We start from the raw sequence: 24,551 nt of genomic DNA on the forward strand, positions 1-24,551 counted from the left end.
GAGTTTATCCGTCAAAATAAACAGTCAAATGGAAATATCTGTAACCTACCATTTAACTGTTTTGCCTTCTTGTGAAGATTGTTGCAAAGAGAAACAATTAAACTTGATTAACCCCAGAGCCACGCGTACTAAGCTGTATTTCGTGACTGTAAATGAGGGGGAAACGATTTAATCGGATCCTTTTCTTTTCAACATGGTTTAATGTAAAGTTTCATTCAGTACAAACTTTAGTTACACCAGTCTAACGAGACAGAGCCTGGATTTGTATTCTGAACAGTTTAAACATGTTTAAACGCGTGACGCGTCTAAAATTCGCACCTGCTCCGCTATTATGGAAATTAAACTAACAAGATGAATAACATAAAATTATTTTAGGCACAGACAACATCCCCCACACTTTTGAAAAGCTTGCAATGCGCCTGGTCGCTCGTGTACGTCAAAGTTATCTTTCATAAGATGATAATCAATAAAATGATTTATGTAAAGTGGATCCAGAAGCTGTAGCCCGTCTCTGCCTACAATATTCACCCTGTTGGTGCTTTTACTGAGCAGGTGCCACTTTTGTCATACGTTTCTTTTTAAAACATGTTTAGACTGTTCAGAATACAAATCCAGGCTCTGTCACGTTTGACTGTTGTAATTAAACTTTGTAGGTGAGGAAGGTCAGAAAAGGATCCGATCATTTTGTTTTTACCTCATTTACAGTGACGGAGATAATGGTGCAGTGCGCCTGGCTCTGGTGGTAATCAAGTTTAATTTGTAACAATTTTCACAAGAAAACAAAACAGTTAAAAGCAGGGCTTGTGTTGTGTTGACCGGATAGTTCCCGTTTTGGCCGTTTGACCGTTTATTTTGACAGAGAAAGAATAGAAAGAATTACCCCGACGCATGCAGACGAACTGACATTTTATTCCACTTAAATCACAGATGTAGCTAAATCACTCAAGAAAAGATTCCCATCTGAACATCTGAGCTGGACATTGCTCAGCGCAACTCACTGTCAGCGCGTACATAAGGTCCACAGTGAGCTGAAGATGTGGAGAGGGGCTTGGAGCGCGTCGCAGAACCAGAGCGCATGCGGGAAGATTCCTCAGACTGAAGCGAGACTTTGTCACTTAGAAAATGTTCCCTGATTATGAAACATTGGCTGAATAGTGCTTGTTCCTGTCTCCAATGTGGCAACACATCCAGGAGCCGTCTGAGGAGAAGCCCAGAATCTCACGTCGTCGTCAGCTCAGGAAGCACCCATGATTACGCACAAGCGTGACGCGTCAACCCGGTCTCACAGTAAGACTGGGTTGGAACTGTTCAGGTTTACGCAGACAATCTTTACATTTAGAATTGACATACAGATGTAAAATTAATGCAGTAAGATATAAAGCATTTTATTTAAATATCCATTCATTATTTTACAAGCACAGAGAGCCGCATCAGATGGATGGAAGAGCCGCAGGCGGCTCCAGAGCCGTGGAGTGCCGACCCCTGTGCTAGCCTACTTTATTGTCCCCAGCAATTTTTAAACCCCACTCAAGTGTATGGTTATTGTCCCCAGCAATTCTGAAAACAAACTGACGCCTTTGGACGTCACAGCAGCGATGACACTTATTACAGGAGAAAAAAAGGAGAATAAAAAAATAAGAAAAATGAATAAACAAGAAAACATAAATCCTGAATAGATTTATAAAATGCTAATTATACCACAAGTAATGAATACCACTGATGCCTTTTATTTAAAACTGACTTGCTCGTGTGTAATTTGGTTATTCCACATTCAGTGTTAATGCAGAAATAAGTTTGTTTCCAAATTTAAAGGTTCAAAATTGCATATATGCTGATAAAGAAAATGTGCAAATTTGCCGTCACAAAAATATTAAGTTTGGCCCTCGACTCCATCCCAGAGTTACATTTCGGTCCCGTGTGAGTTTGAGTTTGACACCCCTGCCTTAGATGCAGATGGCACTCCCAATTTTCCTCGCCAAATGGAGAATTTACTCCCATTTGGCGAGTGTTAATGTCAAACCCTGTCTGAAATATAATTCTTCCTAGGACAAATTACGTCACATTTCCCATTCATGTGCATGGTTATTTAGTGCTTCCTAATGACATTCTTCCTGTCTAGAATGAACATTGTCAATAGGAGAAACTATCATGTGAGATAGCTATAATTCAGTTTATATTAGAAATATATTCCTGCTGTCTGTAACCAGATATCATGAAAATCTTTTTGGATATGTTAAAATACATTGTTGCTAGTCATAAATGTATTTACTGATATCTCAAAGTGTTTTTACAATTTAAAATATAAATTAAGAATATCCTCAATACAATTCTTACAAATGTATGTTTGGATATCTAAAATACAACCACAGACAGCCTGCATTTGCAGCTATAATGAAACACAGAGGAAAATACCAGATGTCTAAAATACTTGACACAACAGATCCTGGGATTTTCAGGAGTACTGCAAAACAATTGCAACTTTGACAATTCCATGATCATGTTGTTTGAAATTGTAATTTTGGTCCAAAAACGTAGGTTTGTTCTGCCCGAGATTTCATCTGAGTAACAAATAAATTTCACCTACTGTGCACAAAATGTCTGAGCATTAATATATACTTTTACTACAGCATTTTACATCATTTTTTTACCATTATTGTTGTTAGAGTCAAAGGTTGAGGGATTTCCCAGATTTCCCAGGGACGAAACTGTAATTCTCTGTGTATATAAAACAGATTTGCAATTATTAGTGACTGTAAAAACTACCAAAAACCTGACTCATAATAATGACAAAATTGTCAAACAAAACATGAATTATGTGCTGACCTCAGCAGTAGAGACAGGTTCAGGAACATCAGACTGAAGGTCTGATGAGGCAAAAAGCTGAAGCAGAAAAGAACAGCAGAATTAATGAAGGACGGAGTTTTACAATGACACCTTTTTTGATTTTATACAAAACTTCAAGAATTGGACATTATTAGAATTACATTTATACATAATTAGTAGAAATTTTCAAGTTAGTTTAGTGACAGATAAGCACTATATTCTACATACTGTTTCAGACTCCAGGGAGTTCGTATATTTGGACTTCTGCTGTTAAATAACTTTGGCTCTCTTTATTTTTGAGAGAGCAATGGCAGTGCTCCTGATTAATTTAGATTGCGGCGTCCTGACCAATCACAAGCTCGTGCTCTGTCTTGATGGATGTTTAGAAAAGTTTGCTCAACCCTGTTCATCCTTGCATAGCCATCGGGAAACCCTCACAGCAACTTAAAATTAAAGTTAAAGTTAAAGTCCCATTAGTTGTCACACACACTGATGTGTGTGCGAAATTTGTTCTCCGCATTTGACCCATCCCCTGGAGAAGCCGTGAGCTGCAGACACAGCCGCGCTCTGTAACCATTTGGTGGTTTAACCCCCCAATCCAACCCCTTAATGCTGAGTGTCAAGAAGGGAGGCATTGGGTCCCATTTTCCTAAGTCTTTGGTATGACCCGACCAGGAATTGAACCCTGATCTCCCAGTCTCAGGGTGGACACTCTACAACTAGGCCACTGAGATGGCGTTGCATTTATCTGAACTCACGCAGATGGAGATGCCATCAGATAGTTTACTGTATGTTTTCAGTTAATGCAATATTCCAAAAAGCAATCAACAGTTTTTTTTATACAATTAAACATAAAGTGTAAGAAACTGCATCTGAAACGGGCAGCCTTTAATGTCATTTGTTTTGTTTGCTGAGCTCATCAGGTATGTTAAATATCCATCTGTTATTGATTACTTATCCAAGGTCGGGTCACGGGGGCAGCAGCCAAAGAAGTGAAGCCCAGACTTTTCTCTCCCCAGCTACTTGGGCCAGCTTCTCTGGGGGAATCCCAAGGAATTCCCTGGCCAGATGAGAAACCTAGTTCCTCCAGCGTGTCCTGGGTCTACCGTTAGGTCTCCTCCCGGTTGGACGTGCCTGAAAAACCTCACCAGGGAGGCGTCCGGGAGGCATCCTGACCAGATGTCCGAGCCAACTCAACTGGCTCCTCTCCATGTGGAGGAGCAGCAGGTCTACTCCGAGCCCCTCCCAGATGACCGAGCTTCTCACCCTATTACTAAGGAAGAGCCCAGACACCCTACGGAGAAAACTCATTTCAGCCGCTTGTATCTGCGATCTCGTTCTTTCGGTCACTACCCAAAGCTCATGACCATAGGTGAGGGTAGGAACATAGATCAACCGGTAAATCGAGAGCTTCTCCTTCCGACTCAGCTCTCTCTTCACCACAACAGACCGGTCCGGTACAACGCCTGCATCACTGCAAACGCAACACCAATCCGCCTATCGATCTCACGCTCCAGTTTTCCCTCACTCGTGAACAACAGCCTGAGATACTTAAATCTCCTCCACTTGGGGCAGGACCTCATCCCTGTCCTGGAGTAGGCATTCTACCCTTTTCCCACTCCTCGGATTTAGAGGAACTGATTCCCATCCCAGCTGCTTCACACTCGGCTGCGAACCGCTCCAGTGAAGGCTGGGGATCAGGTTCTGAAGAATCAATCAATCAATCAATCAAAGCTTTATTTATAAAGCGCCTTCCGCAACCCTGTCAGGAAGCCCAAAGCGCTGAACATGGTACAGTTGTAAGTAATTATACTGAATAAATCAACAATAAAAGAAATTCAAATTACAAAATACAAAATGGAAATTACTCTATATATAAAAGAAGCCAACAGGACCACATCATCTGCGAAAAGCAGAGGCCTGATCCTTTTTCATTTGTCTAATATATGCTTATTTATTTAATCATTAACTGTCCCTACAAAAATATCCTCATTTGTTCATGAGTGAGAGGACTGGGGAGCCTCTAATGGTGTTTGATTTGTGTTTCTGATGACAGAGAGTTAGTTCAATTCCAAAGATGTCCTCCTTCAAAAATAACCCGCTCAGTGCAGAAGTCTCTGAGGTCCTGATGGCTGCTCATACGGAGTTTGGTTCTGTTGGAGGTTTCTTCCTGTTAAAAAGGAGTTTTCCTCTCCACATTGCAAAATGCTTGTTTAGTATGGGGATTGCTGTAAAGACGCTGACACTAGTCAGTGTCTCCATGCAATCTGCTAGGTTCCTTAAATAGGAAATTTTTAAGTATTTGTCATAATTACATGAACTTAGTTGGACTGTTTTTCTTTGGGAAGTGCTTTGAGACAACTGTTGTTGTGATTTGGCTCTATATAAAATATAATAATTTATAATAATATATAATAAACTTGAATTTGATGCTAAGGAACTTGTTAAAATTAAAACTGAGCCATTTTTTTCACTTGATAATGTCTATCACACAATGAATTTTAAACATATATGTTGTTTTATAAGGCTAAATTAGATCTTTATCCACCTGATTCTGTTCCTTTTAAAATCACTGAATCAGATCAGAGCATCCTTATCAATTGTAGTAATATTTAAATCTCTAGGTTTTATTTTGTTAGCTTAAATCAGGGGTCGGCAACCTGTTCCCATCAAAGAGCCATTATTACCCGTTTCCCACAGTAAAGGAAACACTGGGAGCCACAGCAGCCACGGTGTTGTGGGCGGGGCCTACCCTCAGACAGCAGAGAGCTGCTTTAACCAATCACAACAGGTGACAGCAGCCAGTACCGGTCGCTCGTGTACGTCAGAGTTATCTTTCATAAGATAATCAATAAAACGATTTATAAAAAAATGGATCCAGAAGTTGTAGTCCGACTCTGCCTACAGTATTTTGATATTTTTCACCCTGTTGGTGGTTTTACTGAGCAGGTGTCACTTTTGTCATACGATTCTTTTTAAAACATGTTTAGACTGTTCAGAATACAAATCCAGGCTCTGTCACGTTTGATTGTTGTAATTAAACTTAAAGGTCAGAAAATGATCCGTTCAATTTGTTTTTCCCTCATTTACAGTGACTGAGATAATGGCGCAATGTGCCTGGCTCTGGTGTTAATCAAGTTAAATTATATCTCTTTGCAAAAAAATTTCACAAGAAAACAACAGTTAAAAGCAGGGCTTGTGTTGACCGGATAGTTCCCGTATTTGACCGTTTATTTTGACGGAGAAAGAATAGAAAGAATTACCCAGACGCATACAGACGAACTGGCATTTTATTCGTTACGCACATCGCAGATGTAGCTAAATCACACAAGAAAAGATTCCCATCTGAACTGGACACTGCTCAGCGCAGCTCACTGTCAGCGCATATGTACGGTGCACAGCGAGCTGAAGATGTGGAGAGGGGCTTGGAGCACATTGCAGAACCAGAGCGCATGCTGGAAGATTCCTCCGACTGAAGCGAGACTTGTCACTTAGAAAATGTTCCCTGATTATGAAACTTTGGCTGAATAGTGCTTGTTCCTGTCTCCAATGTGGCGTTGCATCCATGAGCCTGTCTGAGGAGAATCCCAGAATCTCACATCCTCTTCAGCTCAGAACACGCCGATATGATTACGCACAAGCGTGACCCGTCAACCCGGTCTCACAGTAAGACCGGGTTGGAACTGTTCAGGTTTACGCAGACAATCTTTACATTTAGAATTGGCATACAGATGTAAAATTTATGCAGTAAAATATGAAGCATTTTATTTAAATATCCATTCATTATTTTCCAAGCACAGAGAGCCGCAACAGAGCCACGGGTTGCCGACCCCTGGCTTAAATCAAGGACTCACAGGTCCTGATAGCAGCTGCAGGGGCTCTTTTTACCTGTGTTGAGTGCGTTATTACCCAGATTAAAGCAATAAAAATTTAAGGGGCCTATATAATTCCATCCAGCATGATTGAGATATTGCTTGTGAATATTTCCCTGTAATATTCTTACATGTTTAAGTAGAAAAATGTATAAACTACTAAGGAATTTTATGTCATTTCACTTTTAACTGAAGTAAAGAGTCAAAAGGTGGAAAGTTTACCAACCTCTGTAGCAGTGGAGACAGGTTCAGAAACATCAGACTGGAGAACTGACGGAGAGAGGGAAATTAGTACTACAATTTCAATTTCAAAAGAACAATCACAACCAGCAAATCAAAATACTACACCAAGCAGCAGAAATTACACAAAAAAAAAAGTTATTAGGGCTCACTATCCTGGCTCTTGCCTGTAAAGCCTGTGTTGATTTAATGTCCAGGAGAGGGCAAACATCTCAGCTGTGAATGCACTGATCCACTTTTTTTTACTACCAATACTGATATCTGGTTTGATATCGATCGATATCCATCCAACACCATCACAGAAAACCAACACTGTATTACCTAATGAAATACACTAGAACAATTGGAGAAGCATAAATTAGGCTGTAGCCCCTCTATAAGACCTCAAATCCTGCTGCTCTCTGCTTTGGCTTACGTCTATATCTTGAAACAGGAGAACCAGAGTAGTTCCCCCACAGAAAAGGGCTCAAGAAGCAAACTTAATCACTTCAGATGTCCAAAACTGTTTGGAGGCCTGTGTTTTAATTGTAATAAAAAAAAAAATTACATTCATAGACATTTTACTGTTGGTCAGAATATTTTACAGAGGATGTTTTTCTGTCCATATGAACAACGCGACCCTGTCTCAACAAGTGCTCCTTAATCCAACCACTCCGCATACAATTTCTATAAAAAAGATGGCCAACCCCCACCAATAGCTTTCTGTAAAACAAATTGTAAGCCAAATGGGCGGTTCCCACCACCACAATCATGGCTGTAACTCATGTTATGTCAGCAAAACCCAAAAATAATCATCAAATGGTTGACACCAATCAAACTCTGAACTAATGTAGCCACAAGCTAGCCCCAAAGTAACAGAGTTAACACGGAGCTAGGGGCCAACAGGAGTTTTAAGCCAGAAAATCCAACTGAGTGACTCAAAGCAAAGCACACATCAGCTCCAAGAATAGTTTTTGTGGTTTTTAGGTTGTTTATTTTTTGTGACGCACTATTGTATTTTTATGTATTTCAGGGACTTTTTAATACAGAATAATTTGTCTCTCATTCTCCCCCACCTCTTCCTATGGTCACAACCTCTAAACCCACATTTTTTGTCATGTCCATCCTCGAATAAAAACGCTTGCTGTGTATCGTTGTACTTCTTCATTCACGGGTGACAAAACATTTGACTTTCTCAGTGAGATGTTTTGTGTCTGACATTAAATAAAAATGTGGCTCACTTTTCATCCTAAGCTTGCGATCTCAGTCTCGACAGATGTTTGAACTCCGCCTGTCCTTGCGTGGCTGCAGAAGAGCCCTTACAACAACAGATAACAGCGTTGCGTCTATCCGAACCAATGCAGACAGAGAAGTAAAAATTAGGCTTGAATCCTTGCCTTTTTCCAGCCTGATGTGCTTCTCTTCCTCTTGATGCTGGTTTTGTCTTCTTGGAAGACTTCATGATATTCACAAAAAAAAAATGAACAAAAATCTAATGAAAAGCCAGTACTTTGTACAAGTACACACAGTAATCCAAATATTCTCACAGATCACATCATCTTACTATCCTTCACTTCATTTCAGGGTTTCCCTTACATAGGCGTAGCCGTGGCGGCCCGCCAGGGCTGAAATCCCACCGCCACGCCTACAACATCCCAAGTTTTATTGATGTTTTTTTTTTTTTGCGCCATTTCCCGAAGAAGCAGCGGGAACTACTGTGTTGTTGCTTGTGATCACAGCCGGCAGGTAGCAAGGAGGAGGAGGAAGGGCAGGGTGGTTACAGCTATGAGCGTACGGATAAAGCATTTTTGACGAATACGAGCAAGAAACGAGTGTAAAACTCGTAAATATCTGTAATCGTGCTGAATGAAATCCTCATTGGGTAACTGACTGTCTTCACGCTCTGTGAATGGGCAGTCGGATAGAGCGCCCGCCCCTTCCTACACACAAAACTGCAGCCGGGAGCTCCGTCAGCTCGGCCCAGGCATCAACGCACACACACACACAGACAGTAAAGCCGGGCGGACACTGTGCGACTTTTTCACGTTTTTGAGCAGATTTTCCACTCGTGCGAGAATCCACAAGATCGGGACGAGTTTAGCGTTGAGCGTCGTGTAGTGTACAGGGGGTTACGAGAGGCGATTAACACCACGTGACCAGCTACCGATCAGCAATCGTGACTCGCACGGACTTCTGGAGTGTTTGATATTTATCTCGTTCCTCATGAGGGTTGAAGCAGCGCAGCGAGCGGCTGCGACCCAAAAAGTATCAGAACCGCTCACGGCACATTCGCAATCATGCATCAACTCCGCTCACCCGCTATTTTCCTAATAACACACATTGTTCGTTTTTATTTCTACACGTTTTTTTACTCACCAAGATTGTCAAGAAAGCGTGTTTGTCGTGTTCATGTCAAATTAAACTAATCACCAAACACAGATTTACTTTATTTTGTTTTCCTCATCCAACCCCCATGAATCCCTGTGTGTCCTCCTGCAGCACTCCCAAAGGACAACAGGCAAAACAAGACAAAAAAGTCTGGCGTGTTGTGTAAAAACTGCTATTTTTAGCATATTTTTAGATCCGACATGTTGCTACCAGACGTACAGTGTGAGCACATGACTCGTGAGATCTGCCCTGCGCTGAAGTCGTACAGTTTGAGCTGAAGCTGTGTTACGAGTGAAAAAGTCGCACAGTGTCCGCCCAGCTTATTATAATGTTCACTGTAATGCATCTTGATGTTCTTAACAAATAAATGAAATAAAAAATATTGGTCAGTAATGCCAAATATGTAAATTTGTGTTTCAGTCATTTTTATACTGGCTTAAAAATACTTCATTAAGTCTACTAAGCAGGGGTGTAGAACGTGTTTAATAGGGCCAGCCCAGTAATGATCTTGGACCAAAATAAAGGGGGCAGAGAGTTAAATAAAGGGGGAAAAAGAAGATGTTTTTCCAGACGCCAAGAAAAATTAAATACCAAATCCACCCTGCAAAGTGTGTCACTGAGAGTTTAAAACAGAAATTATTCTTGTGCAAATATTGGTGTATTCACCTTTAATACTAGTTATTACAATGCAGCAGTCGCTGGATTGGTGCAGTTCAAAGTGGAGTGCATCAAATAAAACAATATTAACAGAAAGATGAGACGTGTCAGCCCCCCCCCGGCCAACACCACCTCCACCACAGCTGGAAAAATTCCTAGGGGAAACACTGCATTTGTACCACAACCAGGGGTGGACTGTGACCAAAAACTGGCCCTGTCATTTTGTACCACTAATAATTTTTTTACACCAGCTTTCTGACCCTGATCTTCTATATTCCATATCCATCATGTTTTAATTGTTTCCCTGCTCCATCACAAAAGGTTTTTTTAGCTTTTCAACACAACAAAACACGATCAGGGCAAGAAAACTGCTGATATTTAGCAGCTCATTTTAGGTAAAATAAAAACAAGCAAATTTTCTAATTTATCACAAACCTAAGTTGTATTCCCTAAAGATCAGTAAAATTGTCTCTCACACACATCATATTACCAGTGTACATTATTCTGATGTCATTAGAATTACCTTGAACTTATTTGGAATACAAATTTCAAATGTGATTCTTCTCATTGATTGCTAGCTTTTTCATATATATTTTAGTTATTCAGTTCACAGAATTATCCTCCTTTCTGTCTCATGAGCTGCAGCAGCAGCAGCTGGGATGTTTATGCCCAGTTTTAATTTTTTCAACAACATTCTCACTTTCACATGAAGCCCACTATGTTGTTAGGTCCATTTTAAGAGGGCTTCAGATCTTCTAAAACATTCCTAACCCCCTTATTATTTTAGGTGGATTGAGCCTAAACTTGTGCACAGTGATAAAACTGCACACTTGCTCCGCACTTGTGCAGCTCACTCTCTGCGAGTGAATTGCAGGTTAGATACTCCCATGTTTAGAGACATAATATAAACTAATTTAAACATTTTTTACACGACTATATATTATTTAGGCTTTTAGAGTCATTTTTGTGAAAACGTTTTTTTTTTTTTTTTGTGGCAGCTGAGGGAGTCCTGTTAGCTTAATCCAGAGAAACATATGGACACTAATGCAGCTCTGACACAGAGCTGCATTAGTGGAAACTTTAAATGTTTATAATTCTACTTCTGATGGATCAAAACCATAAAGTTATGAGTTTGCTGCACGCCTCGGAGAGCAGAGAGCAACCAGAGGGAGAAACCATTGGCCAAAGCAGAAATAATCATTAGAAATTGTTTTTCAGTTTTCCACACCTTTAAAAACATTCATCTAGTTCATGAAAAACAAAATAAACCGTTCTCCATGATGAACGTACCTCTGGGACCAGGGCCAAGCAGAAAAAGGAGAATTTCCGATCGACCGGGCAGGAGGATGCAGTTCTAATCACGGCCGCTTCTACACCCGAACTTGACAGAACAGGAATCAGATGAGAATTTCCAGCCGAGTGAAAGACAGAAGCAGGGGTTCCGCGATCGCTATAACCACTGACGCTATTATTAACGGGGGGGGGGGGGGGGGGGTGTCGGCAATACCCATGCTGGTACGTTTGACATGAATACAAGGGAAGCAAAAAATTTCAGCCGAGAGGATGGTGGCGCGGGAGTGTAGCGCCGATGCTAGCGCTAGCAAAGCGGGAGTGTAGCGCCGATGCTAGCACTAGCAAACCAGACTGAAATATGTTACCTTTCTAGCTCCAGAACTAGCAACGGCGGGGAAACTCCGGCCGAGTGGGAGGGAGGAGCGGAGGTTCCGGTTTTAATTACCCTGTCTGTATGGTACCATGCTGGTACGTTCGACATGAACACAACGGAAGCAAAGGAGAATTTTCAGCCATGGTGGAGCGAGAGTGTAGCGCCGATGCTAGCGCTAGCAAAGCGGGAGTGTAGCGCGGATGCTAGCACTAGCAAACCAGACTGAAATATGTCACCTTTCTAGCACCAGAACTAGCAACGGCGGGGAAACTCCAGCCGAGTGATAGGGAGGAGCGGAGGCTCCGGTTTTAATTATCCTGTCTGTACCAGATCACGGTCCGAATCAGGTAGCTGAGGAATTTAGCCAAATGGACCGGTGTTCAGATAAACTTTGATAAACAGACACAATGTAAAGCATTATTTTTCCTAATGTTTTGGGGTCTTTGCCAGAAATACAGTTTTATAACAACTACATCAGCACATTTTAAATAAAGATTCTTACCTCTGAATTGTCGGTCTTTCCGTCCTTCCTCCTCCCTGGAAGCTGGAACTCAAAGAAAGGCCGGATGATGGACTTATGCCTGGTTGTGTCAGGAGGCGCGAAAATGTATCGATGTTCGCAGTGTTGTATCAACCCTGTAATGCAGGTTTTCTACCACTAGGGGCGTTTTTGTTGTAAACTACACACACGACATGGTTTAGGAAACCAATATTAGTTTAGGCTATAAAAACGAAAATAGAGGTTAAGTTGCTGAAATAAATAAATATTATGGTAGTAGAAGTTAGAAGGTCTGTATTAATCTAACAACAACATTTAGATTTTACTTTCATAGAAAATAGCAAGACATTAAAACTCAAGGTTTATGAGACCATCAAAAATGGTCTCATAAACATATTGGTTTCATAATGCTGGTGAGTGACCTGAAAAATTGGGCTTGCACACCATATCCGCACACACGCATATACAGGTGCTGGCCAGTAAATTAGAATATCATCAAAAGGTTGAAGATATTTCAGTAATTCCATTCAAAACGTGAAACTTGTACATTATATTCATGCAATGCACACAGACCAATGTATTTCCAATGTTCATTACATTTAAATTTGATATTCATAAGTGACAACTAATGAAAACTCCAAATTTGGTATCTCAAAAAATTAGAATATTCTGAAAAGGCTGAATATAGAAGACACCTGCTGCCACTCTAATCAGCTGATTTACTCAAAACACCTGCAAAGGCCTTTAAAAGGTCCCTCAGTCTTGTTTTGAAGGCACCACAATCATGGGGAAGACTTCTGACTTAACAGCTGTCCAAAAGACAATCATTGACACCTTGCACAAGGAGGGCAAGACACAAAAGGTGATTGCTAAAGAAGCTGGCTGTTCGCAGAGCTCTGTGTCCAAGCACATTAACAGACAGGCGAAGGGACGGAAAAAATGTGGTAGAAAAAAGTGTACAAGCTCTAGGGATAACCGCACCCTGCAGAGAATTGTGACGACAAACCCATTCAAAAATGTGGGGGAGATCCACAAAGAGTGGACTGCAGCTGGAGTCAGCGCTTCAAGAACCACCACGAGGAGACTCATGAAAGACATGGGATTCAGGTGTCGCATTCCGTGTGTCAAGCCACTCTTGAACAAGAAACAGCGCAAGAAGCGTCTCGCCTGGGCCAAGGACAAAAAGGACTGGACTGATGCTGAGTGGTCCAAAGTTATGTTTTCTGATGAAAGCAAGTTCTGCATTTCCTTTGGAAATCAAGGACCCAGAGTCTGGAGGAAGAGCGGAGAAGCACAGAATCCACGTTGCATGAGGTCCAGTGTAAAGTTTCCACCGTCAGTGATGGTGTGGGGTGCCATGTCATCTGCCGGTGTTGGCCCACTCTGTTTCCTGAGGTCCAGGGTCAATGCAGCCGTCTACCAGGAAGTTTTAGAGCACTTCATGCTTCCTGCTGCTGACCAACTTTATGGGGATGCAGACTTCACCTTTCAACAGGACTTGGCACCTGCACACAGTGCCAAAACCACCAGCACCTGGTTCAAGGACCATGGTATCCCTGTCCTTGATTGGCCCGCAAACTCGCCTGACCTTAACCCCATAGAAAATCTATGGGGTATTGTGAAGCGGAGGATGCAATACGCTAGACCCAACAATGCAGAGGAGCTGAAGACGACTATCAGAGCAACCTGGGCTCTCATAACACCTGAGCAGTGCCACAGACTGATCGAGTCCATGCCACGCCGCATTACTGCAGTTATTGAGGCAAAAGGAGCCCCGACTAAGTATTGAGTGCTATACATGCACATTCTTTTCATGTTCATTCTTTTCAGTTGGCCAACATTAGAGAAACAAACATTTTTTCATTGGCCTTTAGAATATTCAAATTTTCTGAGATACCAGATTTGATGTTTTCATTGGTTGTCACCTATAAATATCAAAATTAAACGTAATAAACATTGGAAATACATTGGTCTGTGTGCATTGCATGAATATAATGTACAAGTTTCACGTTTTGAATGGAATTACTGATATATTTTCAACCTTTTGATGATATTCTAATTTACTGGCCAGCACCTGTATATATGTATATATATATATATATATATATATATATATATATATATATGTGTGTGTGTATATGTATATATATATATATATATATATGTGTGTGTGTGTATATGTATATATATATATATATATATATATATATGTATATATATATATATATATATATATATATATATATATGTATATATATATATATATATATATATATATATATATATATATGTATATATACATATATATGCACACAATATGGTGATGTGGCTGATCAATCAGCCTGCACAGGCCTTTCATCAATTGTGCACGGGTGTAATCACACCCCTCCCACACACACTGTGTACACAGTACAAGAAAAAGGAACATGTGAAAATTTTTGCAAGAGAGCAGATGCATGCATTTTTTGACCTACAGTTTCTGCAGCAATCAAACACAATCCCTCTCCTGCAGGTGTAGCACCTCCACTGAGAGGTGTTGCACTCGGGCCACCGGGGTTTGTGTCAAAGAGACAAATATGTGACAACATGTGTGTGAAAAAGGAAGAGGTGCGTCAATCTTAAAGCTGTCAATAAATTAGTTCCACGCCGAATTTTAGAAGTCAACAGCAGCTTGAGAGTTTAAAGGAAAGAAGGTAAATGTATTGAATCTGACTTGTTTAAAAGTCCCAGTCTTGTGCTGCAAGCTCTCCGCCACGCACAGCAGTAAGTAACAGATTATCTTTTGTCTTTGTGAGTTCATGTGTGCAAGAAAAGGAGCATCTGCAGGTAGCACCACAGAGGGATGGGTGGTCTGTTAGAAGATGGAGACTGACGGGGATGTGATGTCCCCTTAGCTACACACACACACACGCAGTGCACACACGCATGCGCACACACACACACACACACTGTGGGTCAGAGGAAAGCTAGGTGGGCTAATTGGTGGAAGTTCTGAGTTTACTTTAGGTGAAACTGACGGCAAACGTTAAGCAGGAGAAACAATTGGTTTCTAAAGCCTGACAAACTTTATAGTTAAGAAACTTAAATAAATAAATAAATACAAGTCATAATACGAAGAAGCAACTAAACACTATGGAATGAGTTTGTGGGTGTTCCAGAGAGCTTTATTTTTATTGACAGTTTGATTGCTGTGTAGGAAGCACACAGAAGTATTTTCTTTCCATTTTTTCGTACAACCATCTTATTCCTAAAAACAAAAATAAGAAAGAAAAAAAAACAATTTCCCCAAATTGTAGAGAAGCACTAGCTGCAGTGTTTCTATCTACCACGATCTTTATGGAAGAATGAGTTGGGTCAAACATTTCATCATGGTCATCAAAGTGTTTATCAGATCTGAGTTGGGCTGCAAACATCCTCTTTTCACGGCTGGCTCTTAGGCTCTCATGGGGCTGATGCTCAGGCTGTCCGGACTGATGCTTCTCCTAGAGACCCGGTGTTTTTTCTAGAAGCGCTTGCGTAGGCGTGGCAGTTGCAGCGTGTTCACTTGTTAATGAAACTAATGATAACCAGAGTCTTCTTGAAATAAAAGAGATTAGTCATAGTAGTAAAATGATTGTTGTGACAGATCTTAAAGATTTGGAGGTTTCATGTCCGATAAACATTATTATCTACGTCTGAATGAGTCAATTTCACATAAAGACTGAGCGGTTTATAAAAACAGTCACCATTTTTCACATAAACCACCTCTTATCAAATTTAAACATAGTTAACATCAGTTGTGACTAACTTCTTTTTCTGCCTGGATTCATTCAGATCTTATAGTGCTCCCACACATTCACAGTTAGTTCATTTGCCTCCATTTGGTGATGTATTTCAATTGTTGTTGGATTTGAATCAGTTTCAGTTTAATGGACTGAGACAAAGTCAGCTTGTTGCCATGGTTAAAACAATGTCATTCTCTTATTTTAGCTCTGGAAATAGAGTTAAGTCTAGCCCCTGAGAGTGTCATGACACATCCAGCATGAAAACGGTGTGGTTTGGGTGCACTCGAATTCTGTGCTCTTACATGCAGTCTAAAAATACACCCTTCTTTTTCCCCCGCAAGTCGAAGCAGGAGGTCTGATTCAGAAGATAAAAATGTAATTCAATTGCATTTCTTTGAATTTACAGTTTAAATAATTTCATATAATTAGCACCTTAACACTCTGCCAGCACAGTAATGTTCTGCAAAAACTATGATTATAATAATTACATAATTGCCTCCATCTTTCCTCCTTCAGGGTGAACTTGGCTCTGGCTTACACAGAGTTAACGGAGGAACTGGGACGCCTCCAAGCGCTGTGCTCCAAGCAGACGGAGATCCTGAGGAAAGCCACGCAGGAGCAGGCGAGTCCAGGTTAGCACTGACGCTTCGCCTTTAAAGCACCTGAGAGATTAAATGTTGCTGCTCAGCAATGAGAGAAATCTGGGTCAAGATCATCTCAGTATGAGGAAATGAGGCATTGTGGTTCTTTATCTAAATGAAAGCAGGTGCATCAAATGCAATAATAATAATAATCAAACACAAGATAAAGTCCTGCATTCAGAATGAAACTTCAGAAGTTCTTCTACTCAGATGTGATCCAGTGCTGTTTTTTTATATAAGCATCAAAAAGCTGTCCAATAATAAAGAGTATGAGTTCATTCAGCTAGAAATGCTTCTACAGATCTACAACACACAACTGTGTTAAATTTGAAATAATTTTGATTGTTTCAGAGGTATTTTAAAATATTGATAGTGATGAAAATAATGGCTTCACAGTCCTTTTGTTCAAATGCAAGATTGCAGATAGAGCTCAGGATGTTTTGTGAATGAGTCTCCGCTGTTACCATGTGATACCAGATTCAGCTGAACGCAGCTTTAGCTTGTTTTGTGTTCAGTGAGGATGATTAGCTGTGGTGGCCATCGTGTATTTGGTTAAATGCCAACGTTATTAATTTAAAGATGTTGGTCACTAAGAGACTCGTTTATATCTGACTTGGAGTTAATGAGATGTTTTCCCAACAGCAAAACTACAAACAGGGGTGGACTGGGACCAAAATTCGGCCCTGGCATTTTTATGAATCATCGGCCCTCCCCATTGGGAGAACGGTGGGGGTGGGGGGTGTTGCCACCCGCGGACTCGTCTCTAGGCCAAATGTGAGATCTAATAGGGACTGATACTGTTAAATCACAAGCAGGGCCAGACCGCTGCGACCGAGAGCTCTGGCCTTCCAGATCAGCTCATTCTCTACGGGCGGAGATCAGCGGGACATTAGCTACATGCTAACGCGGTAAAACAACTCCTACGTCATCGCTCTGTTGCGTTTTTCTTGCTGAAAATGTCTAGAAAAACTCTGTTAGCTTCAGGTTACCATGTAGCTAATGTTCTGCAGATCACCAACTGTGTAGTGTCTGTCCAAGCTGGGCAAGCAGCCTACTCGGCTAAGCAGCCCACCGGGACAGTGCCAGAATGCCAGAAAGGCCAGTCCACCCCTGACTACAAACACACAAGGCTAGAACATTATCACCAACCTTTTCACCATAACATCACCAAGGTAATAACAACCTCATTGAAAAATAATCACATGCAATATTTTATATAAATTTTTTTGAGGATTGAAAATCCTAAAATATTTCAAAACATGATTTCATTAAAAATATATTAAAAAAGATTTCAAGCTCTTGATAACCCAGCTTATTTTTATTTTTGTGGTGGGAAATTTCCCGTAGCTATTCCAGATTAGAACGCCTCATTAGGATTAATCCAACAAGCACTGTCTTTGAATAATTAGTTGTTAAAAACTGAAAATAAAAAAAATATTTGACCTAAAATCCAGTCTCCTTAAATGATAACTGCTGAGCTGAAATGTAAAATATTAACGCAATAAACCAACGTCCTCAGGAAGATGTGACGCCTGTTCACTGATTAATTAAAAAGTGCTGCCTGTGATATATTTGGGGGGGGGGTTGGAGGTGGGGGGGGGGGGGTTCCAACTTTAAAAGTAAACTACCTGAAACGGGTTGCTGCGTAAAACTTAGAGGTGCCAAACAGTAGCAACACCTTTTTCTTCCTACGCAGTCACACAACGTCTCACGAGCGAGAGTCTTTAACTCCACAGAGAAACCAAAAGCCCTGCTGTACGCAGACTGAGCTGCTTTGTGAATAAATGCCCCATTGGACTCAAATAAAAGTAGAAAACACAGAAATCCTCAAACTGTTTCTGCGTTTTCCTGAACTTACAGTATTTTTGTGTCCCAGTAATCCAGACAGCTGATTCCCCCTAATCTGGTTTGCCTTTCGGCCATCTTTGTTAACAAATGAAAGCCGTTCCTGGTTTGTGTACATGTTCAGTAAAAGAGGGAGCTGTGTGGAGACACTGAAGCCTTCCTGAGTGTTAGGGGGGAAGCAGTGACACTCCTGTTCGACTGAGAACACCCCCTCCCCTTTAGCACCTCAACCAGGCTGCCCTGAATGAAGTTTCCTCTTTGTAATGGGAAGTATAGCTGCAGGGTGGAGGACAGGGCTGACTCACGCATCAGCATATCTCATAATTACAGGAAACACAACAACTGTACTTGTGCTGATAAATCATTTGAAGGACAGAGGAACATGTAAAGTGTTCATGAATTATCTGTCTTCTTGCAATATATAAATCTTTTGAAGGACAGAGGAACATGTAGAGTGTTCATGAATTATCTGTCTTCTTGCAATATCTGATGAAGAGGTTTCAAACTCTGAGAAGAAAAACATAAAAATAAACTTAGTAGTACAAACAAACTTTTTTATGTACAATAAAACCTAACGTGGTGATTTTTCGTCCTTCGATGGCGGTATCTCACAAATATACCATGAGAGTCATTAATTACAGTACAAAGAAAGCCAAACCACTTTCAACGTTAAATAATTCAAACTCATCTCAAATGAACAGGCAACAGAATTTGTTGAGCAATACCCACATGGAAAACCTATGTCAAACAGACCACCCCCCGGTCCAGAAAGCTCCGACACAAAATCTTCCGTCCGACCTTATGAGTCTCTCACATGATTTTGGAGGGATTCTGACCCACTCCTACTTAAGGTTGTTGCTTCAGCTCATTGAGGTTTGCAGAAATTTGTGTCTGCTCAGCTCTCTGACGACCTCACCTCAGTGTTTCAGTCAGGATGATGTCTGCAATCTGACTAGATCCTTCAGCTGTTCAGCTCAGTTGCTGTGTTTGGATCCTTTGTTCTGTTTTATAACCTGGTTCAGACCAAGTGTTCGCTATCAGACAGGTGGTCTCACATCAAACTCCAGAATACTTTGGTATTCAGAGGAGTTTGTGGTGGATTCATTGCCTATAAGGAGCCCAAACCATCAGCACCACCACTATCCAGACAGCTGGTAAGAGGTGTTTGTTCTGATATTCTAACATGACACTGTAAATTATGGGTAACCATCTCCACGTTGTCCAGATGCCAAGTGGATCATTCAGATGAAACTTTACAAACACTAAGCCAAGCTGCCATCTTACTTTTAAGAGGTCACCCTTTGCAACCCTTCCAAAATACAGGCTTGCTTTTTCTTATTTTACTTTTCCTGTCATGAACCCATACAAACTCAGGTCTTTAGCGCCTGGTACAATGACCTCTGACCTGTGGGCGAACCTACTGAGACATCCTCTCTTGAAGAATCTGGCAGCTGCCTGAAATATTTTCTTTTTCACTTCTGAATAAGTGTTCTTTCTGCAGAGTGATGAATTTGGAAGAGTTTGGAGATGACCTCTGATTGTGGTTGTGCTTCCTTCTTGCGTTAACACACCCTTGTATGCACCAGACCAGCATTTAATTGGCTGACACTCTCAGATGCTTTCAGAGGAGGCCCCACTGATGATCAGTTCTGTTGTGTTTAATAAATCATAACAAGGTAGTATTTGTTATGTTTTGTTCACTTGGGCTCACATTTTAATGATTGTAAAACCTGAAGAACACCAGATTATACACATAAATTTCTTATAGATAAAACACAATTACTGTACAACCCAGGAGGAACCTTCCTTGTCCCTTTCCTTTAATATAAGACCAAGTTAGCATTACAGTATATGTAACGGGTGAATAGAGCTCACCATATCTGCACACATTTGTTTTAGTGCTTGTGTATTGAATTGGATTTTTCCCCTCTGTCTCCCTTTAGTGCAGCTTCACTCTCCCATCCACCACCAGCGTCACTCGCCAGTGTCCCAGCGCCACTCGCCCATCTCTCAACGCCATTCACCAGTCCTGCCACAGCCTCATCACTCCCCGATCCAACAGCGACGCTCTCCAGTCTTACAGCGCCTCTCCCCTGACATGCACCGCCGCTCGCCCCTACTGGACGTGGGGGATGGACCTGCTTCCTACTCCTACAGACCACCCTCTCAGCACCTGAGAGCCAGCTTCCAGGGCCGTCGTAGTTACTCAGAGGTGGCTGACCCTTCAGCTTACCAGTGCCCACCTCGCTTCTCCTTAGACCCAGTCTCTACCCTACCCAAACCCCGGCCTTACGTCGAAGGCTACCAGAAGCAGCAGCCCCAACACATGGGCTCTCCTCACAGCGGATTGCAGCACAGAGGATCTCCTTCTCCTCTTCAGGGTGGGGTAGGAGGAGATGGGAGCCTGGGGGAGAGCTCCCTACGCCACTCAAGAGAGATGCCTTTTCCATTGTCAGAGGTGGCGCACCTTCACTTTGAGCCACCTCCTCCTTCCACACCCGCCCCTCAGCCACCACAGTCTTCTGAAGATGAGGAGGAGTGGACCTGTCCTCACCCCATCAGCCCACCGAGGACGCTGGGTGTGCTCTCTCCTGGAGGGGCCAGCGGAGTCATGAGGGGCCCGGCATCCTGCTCGGCTTTTCCCATCCCCCAGAGGTCCAATAACCTGGGCTGCCACCCTCAGCCAGGGTACTTGTCAGCAGAGCATGCTCAGTCCTGGCCTTCAATCAATGTGAGTTAATGTCAAAGAAAATGAACTATTACAGCTGCTCATTCTCAGGGTCTGTGCAGTAACCAGCCACACAGATTTTTTAAATTTCTTTTAACATTTATTTAAAGAGGAGTAACCCCATGAGGTGTGCCATCGCATTTTCATGAGGGTGTTCTTAAACAAGATAAAGAAATAAAGATAAGTGACAGAAGGCACCCATAACCATGTACAGTAAATGAAAGCAAGAAACATTTTTTCCATCGAAGTAATAATAATAAATGAATATTCATCAAAAACAAAACAATTACAAACCATTACACACACACACAGACACACACACACTCGGATGCTGGCTGGTTTACAGTTTTTCTCCATTGGTTTGGCTCATTTCTTGAAACAGAAATTACATTCTCAAACCTCTAAGATCGATTGGCAAAACACTCTTACAGTTTAGCACAACACTATAGCTCACCTGCAAAATCTCATAGCTCTTCCAAAACTGTTCACTCAGGCTTCAATCTAAATCTCTTTCTCATTTAAACAGTCAGTGTCTCTGAAATGGCAAAGACCCTTCTCAATAGCTTTGGCTCATTTCTCGACACAGATTGGACATTCTCATAATTCTTGGTGCTTTTGTCAAAATAAACCTGGATGGTTGATCACAACAACCTGGTTTACCTGCAGCTCATATCTCTCCTAAAACAGTTCACTCATGTGTCAAAACTACATTTCTTTCTAATCTGAATAGTCAGTGCCCCCAAAATGCATCGTCCCTTTGGCATTGTGTGAGTACTGCCATACAAAATGTTTAGATATTTTGTCACTATGGCAGAGGACCAACAATATACAACCGAAAAGAGTAGCCTTCAATGTCCAAAGTAGTAGTGTGAGTGCATCACAGATTGCACTCACACTACCAAGGAAATTATAACCAATTTTTATTCACACGCAAAGAAAGTTTCCTACATATGTAAAGTAAAATGTACATTACAGTATTACACTAAATTGTATGAACCCAAAATCAAAAAACAAGGACGTATTCAGTGGTCACTGTACTCATTCTCCCGCACTTGTCCACTGTTTTCACCCTCCTGACGCTGTTGTCCGTCTGGCCGCAGATTCTCGTCCACATCACAGCGGACACTTTCTCTTGCGATGCAACGAGGGAAGAAACAGCGTGCATGCCGCAACCATCCCCTGCATTGATCTCCTGTAATGTTGTCACACTCTGCGTCCATAGCATGGTGCAGGGACGGCTGATCCTGCGTCCATAGCATGGAGCAGGGACGGCTGATCCTGAGCATGATGCTCATACACTCTCCACCTCCTGGCAGAGAAAAACTCCTCTATCGGATTGAGGAAAGGAGAATAAGATGGTAGGAACTCCATGGCCATCCTTGGATTCGTTGCAAACCAGCCCCTAATGAGTGGGCTATAGTGGAAATTGACATTGTCCCACACAATTACACAAATGGGTAGGTGAGGCCCTATGAGACCTCTCTCATTTTCAGGGATAAAATCAGTATAAAGGTGATCCAAGAAGATGAGAAGCTTGTCTGTGTTGTATGGGCCGAGAGTGGGGATGTGAGTGGCCACACCATTTTCAGAAATGGCAGCACACGATCATGGAAAACACTTGTGTATGACACTCCCCATTCGTTAGTCTACTTTCACTGACTGTCAATGTATCAAATATTCAAAGAAATTCATATATGGTATTCATGGTCTTATGTTCTTGAATTCTGACAATTGAATAGACAGTTGTGCATGTGAGTACTTATACAATGCAATCATGCCGACATGTTTTGGAGAGAATGATCATTAGACTGAGAATCAACTGATCAGTTTAGAGCTACAAGATCTATTCATTTGGAAAATGGGCTAAATGTGGTCTAACTGTATAACTGTAGGCTACAATCATTAGCAAAGATGCACTGAGACAATTGAGACATGTACTAAGGTATTTGCCATTTGATAAAATGAATGAGAAATGCCATTCTGTTGTGAACATTTGCCAAGAGGTTGGAGGTTTGTCCATGTTATTTTGAGAATGTAATTTCTGTTTCAAGAAATGAGCCAAACCAATAGAGAAAAACTGTAATAAAAGAGGGATTTATGTTTTTCTCTCCAAATGTCGCAATCATCTTGAGGTCTGTTTTTTAGTTATAGTTCCTCCAACAGAAAAACTCAACATGTTAAGAAATAGTCTTTTTTTTTTCTTCTTATGCCGGTCTCATGACTGTGCATGATGTACAGAGATGGAGTTGAGATATGAAACTAAAACTAGAAAAAAGAGAGAAGAAATGGCTTGTTTGGGTCAACGGGGTTATTAGAGAGGCTGGTTTAATACTAATAAACTTATTTTATCTGTAAATGAAAAGACAAACTATTAAAAAAAAGTCTTTATTTGTTTATATACATGTGTTGTGTTCTTAAACAATCACCTCTCCAAACGTGCTCCTGAACCAGAACAACTCTGTGTTCAGTTGCTTGTTTACAGACAGCAAATTCTCTCATCTATTTTACTAGCAAAACAAACAAATATTTTCCAGGTTTCTTTGCTGTTCAACATTTTTTGTTGAATCAGAGCTGATTTGCATGATTAGGTCTAATATTCCTGACACGTCATCCATAACCATTAACTGTATGTATTTTAAACTAAGATCTTATGTGGAGGCTTGATCTTAGCTGAAGCTGATATGGTTAAGCTCAAAAATGACAAATGTGATTTCACACAAAATCGTGTGTGTGTGTGTGTGTGTGTGTGTGTGTGTGTGCGCGCGCGCGCACGTGTGTGCACTTTTGCAGCTCTGGATGGAGACCGAGGACAACGACATGAGGAGCTGCCCTCTCTGCCAGCTGATTTTCCCCGTTGGTTATCCTGACGATGCCCTCATCAAGCACATTGACTCCCACCTGGAGAACAGCAAGATATGATTGCCATGGCAACCAACCTTGCACAAACACACACAGACACACACACACGCACACATGCACACACACACACGCGCACACACACATCTGCTCCCTCTCCCTCTCCTCCTGTCGGTTAGGTAACTATCAGTAACTACAGGTCTGTAGACAAACAGGATGGATCTGGATGTGACGCAGCAGCTGGGTTTATTGGGGACATTCTTGACCAGTGTCCTTTGCTCTGAAGACGGATCTGCCGGTAGGAACTCTGGCTCTGATTGATGCTGTTTCACTCAGAGTTCCTTTGTGTGATCTTTTGATTTTTTCACTTTTCAATGTAAAACACTTTGATTAGGCCAGCCACAAGGTGTGGGTCAATGTGTTTTGGGGCTCAGCATGCCTTAAAGCTATAGCTTGAGTTTTCATCAGGGAGATTTGAGTCCAGTAATTGATCACTCTTGCTTTTTCTGCCCCACATATGGTGGTTTCTTTAGCAGAGAACCCAGAGCAGTAGAAGGAACAGGAGACTGCTACAAGCTGGTTTATTATAATGG

The 24,551-nt window shown here is 41.5% G+C and overlaps 1 protein-coding gene across 3 annotated transcripts in view; it reads left to right on the top strand.

Annotated features, from left to right (window-relative positions):
• The window catches only part of tbkbp1 (TBK1 binding protein 1), a 331,337-nt gene extending 307,100 nt beyond the window's left edge, over positions 1-24,237 (top strand). For all 3 annotated transcript variants that reach the window (XM_054749384.2, XM_054749385.2, XM_070545774.1), the window contains 3 exons: positions 16,405-16,520; positions 20,318-21,105; positions 23,893-24,237. In XM_054749384.2, the coding sequence (XP_054605359.2) occupies positions 16,405-16,520; positions 20,318-21,105; positions 23,893-24,021 (1,033 nt within the window). In that variant the 3' untranslated portion in view covers positions 24,022-24,237. The remainder of the gene's footprint in view (positions 1-16,404; positions 16,521-20,317; positions 21,106-23,892) is intronic.
• The last annotated feature ends 314 nt before the right edge of the window (positions 24,238-24,551 follow it).

The sequence above is a fragment of the Nothobranchius furzeri genome, chromosome 16 (genome assembly GCF_043380555.1).
Source record: "Nothobranchius furzeri strain GRZ-AD chromosome 16, NfurGRZ-RIMD1, whole genome shotgun sequence".
In the NCBI taxonomy this organism is placed as follows: domain Eukaryota; kingdom Metazoa; phylum Chordata; class Actinopteri; order Cyprinodontiformes; family Nothobranchiidae; genus Nothobranchius; species Nothobranchius furzeri.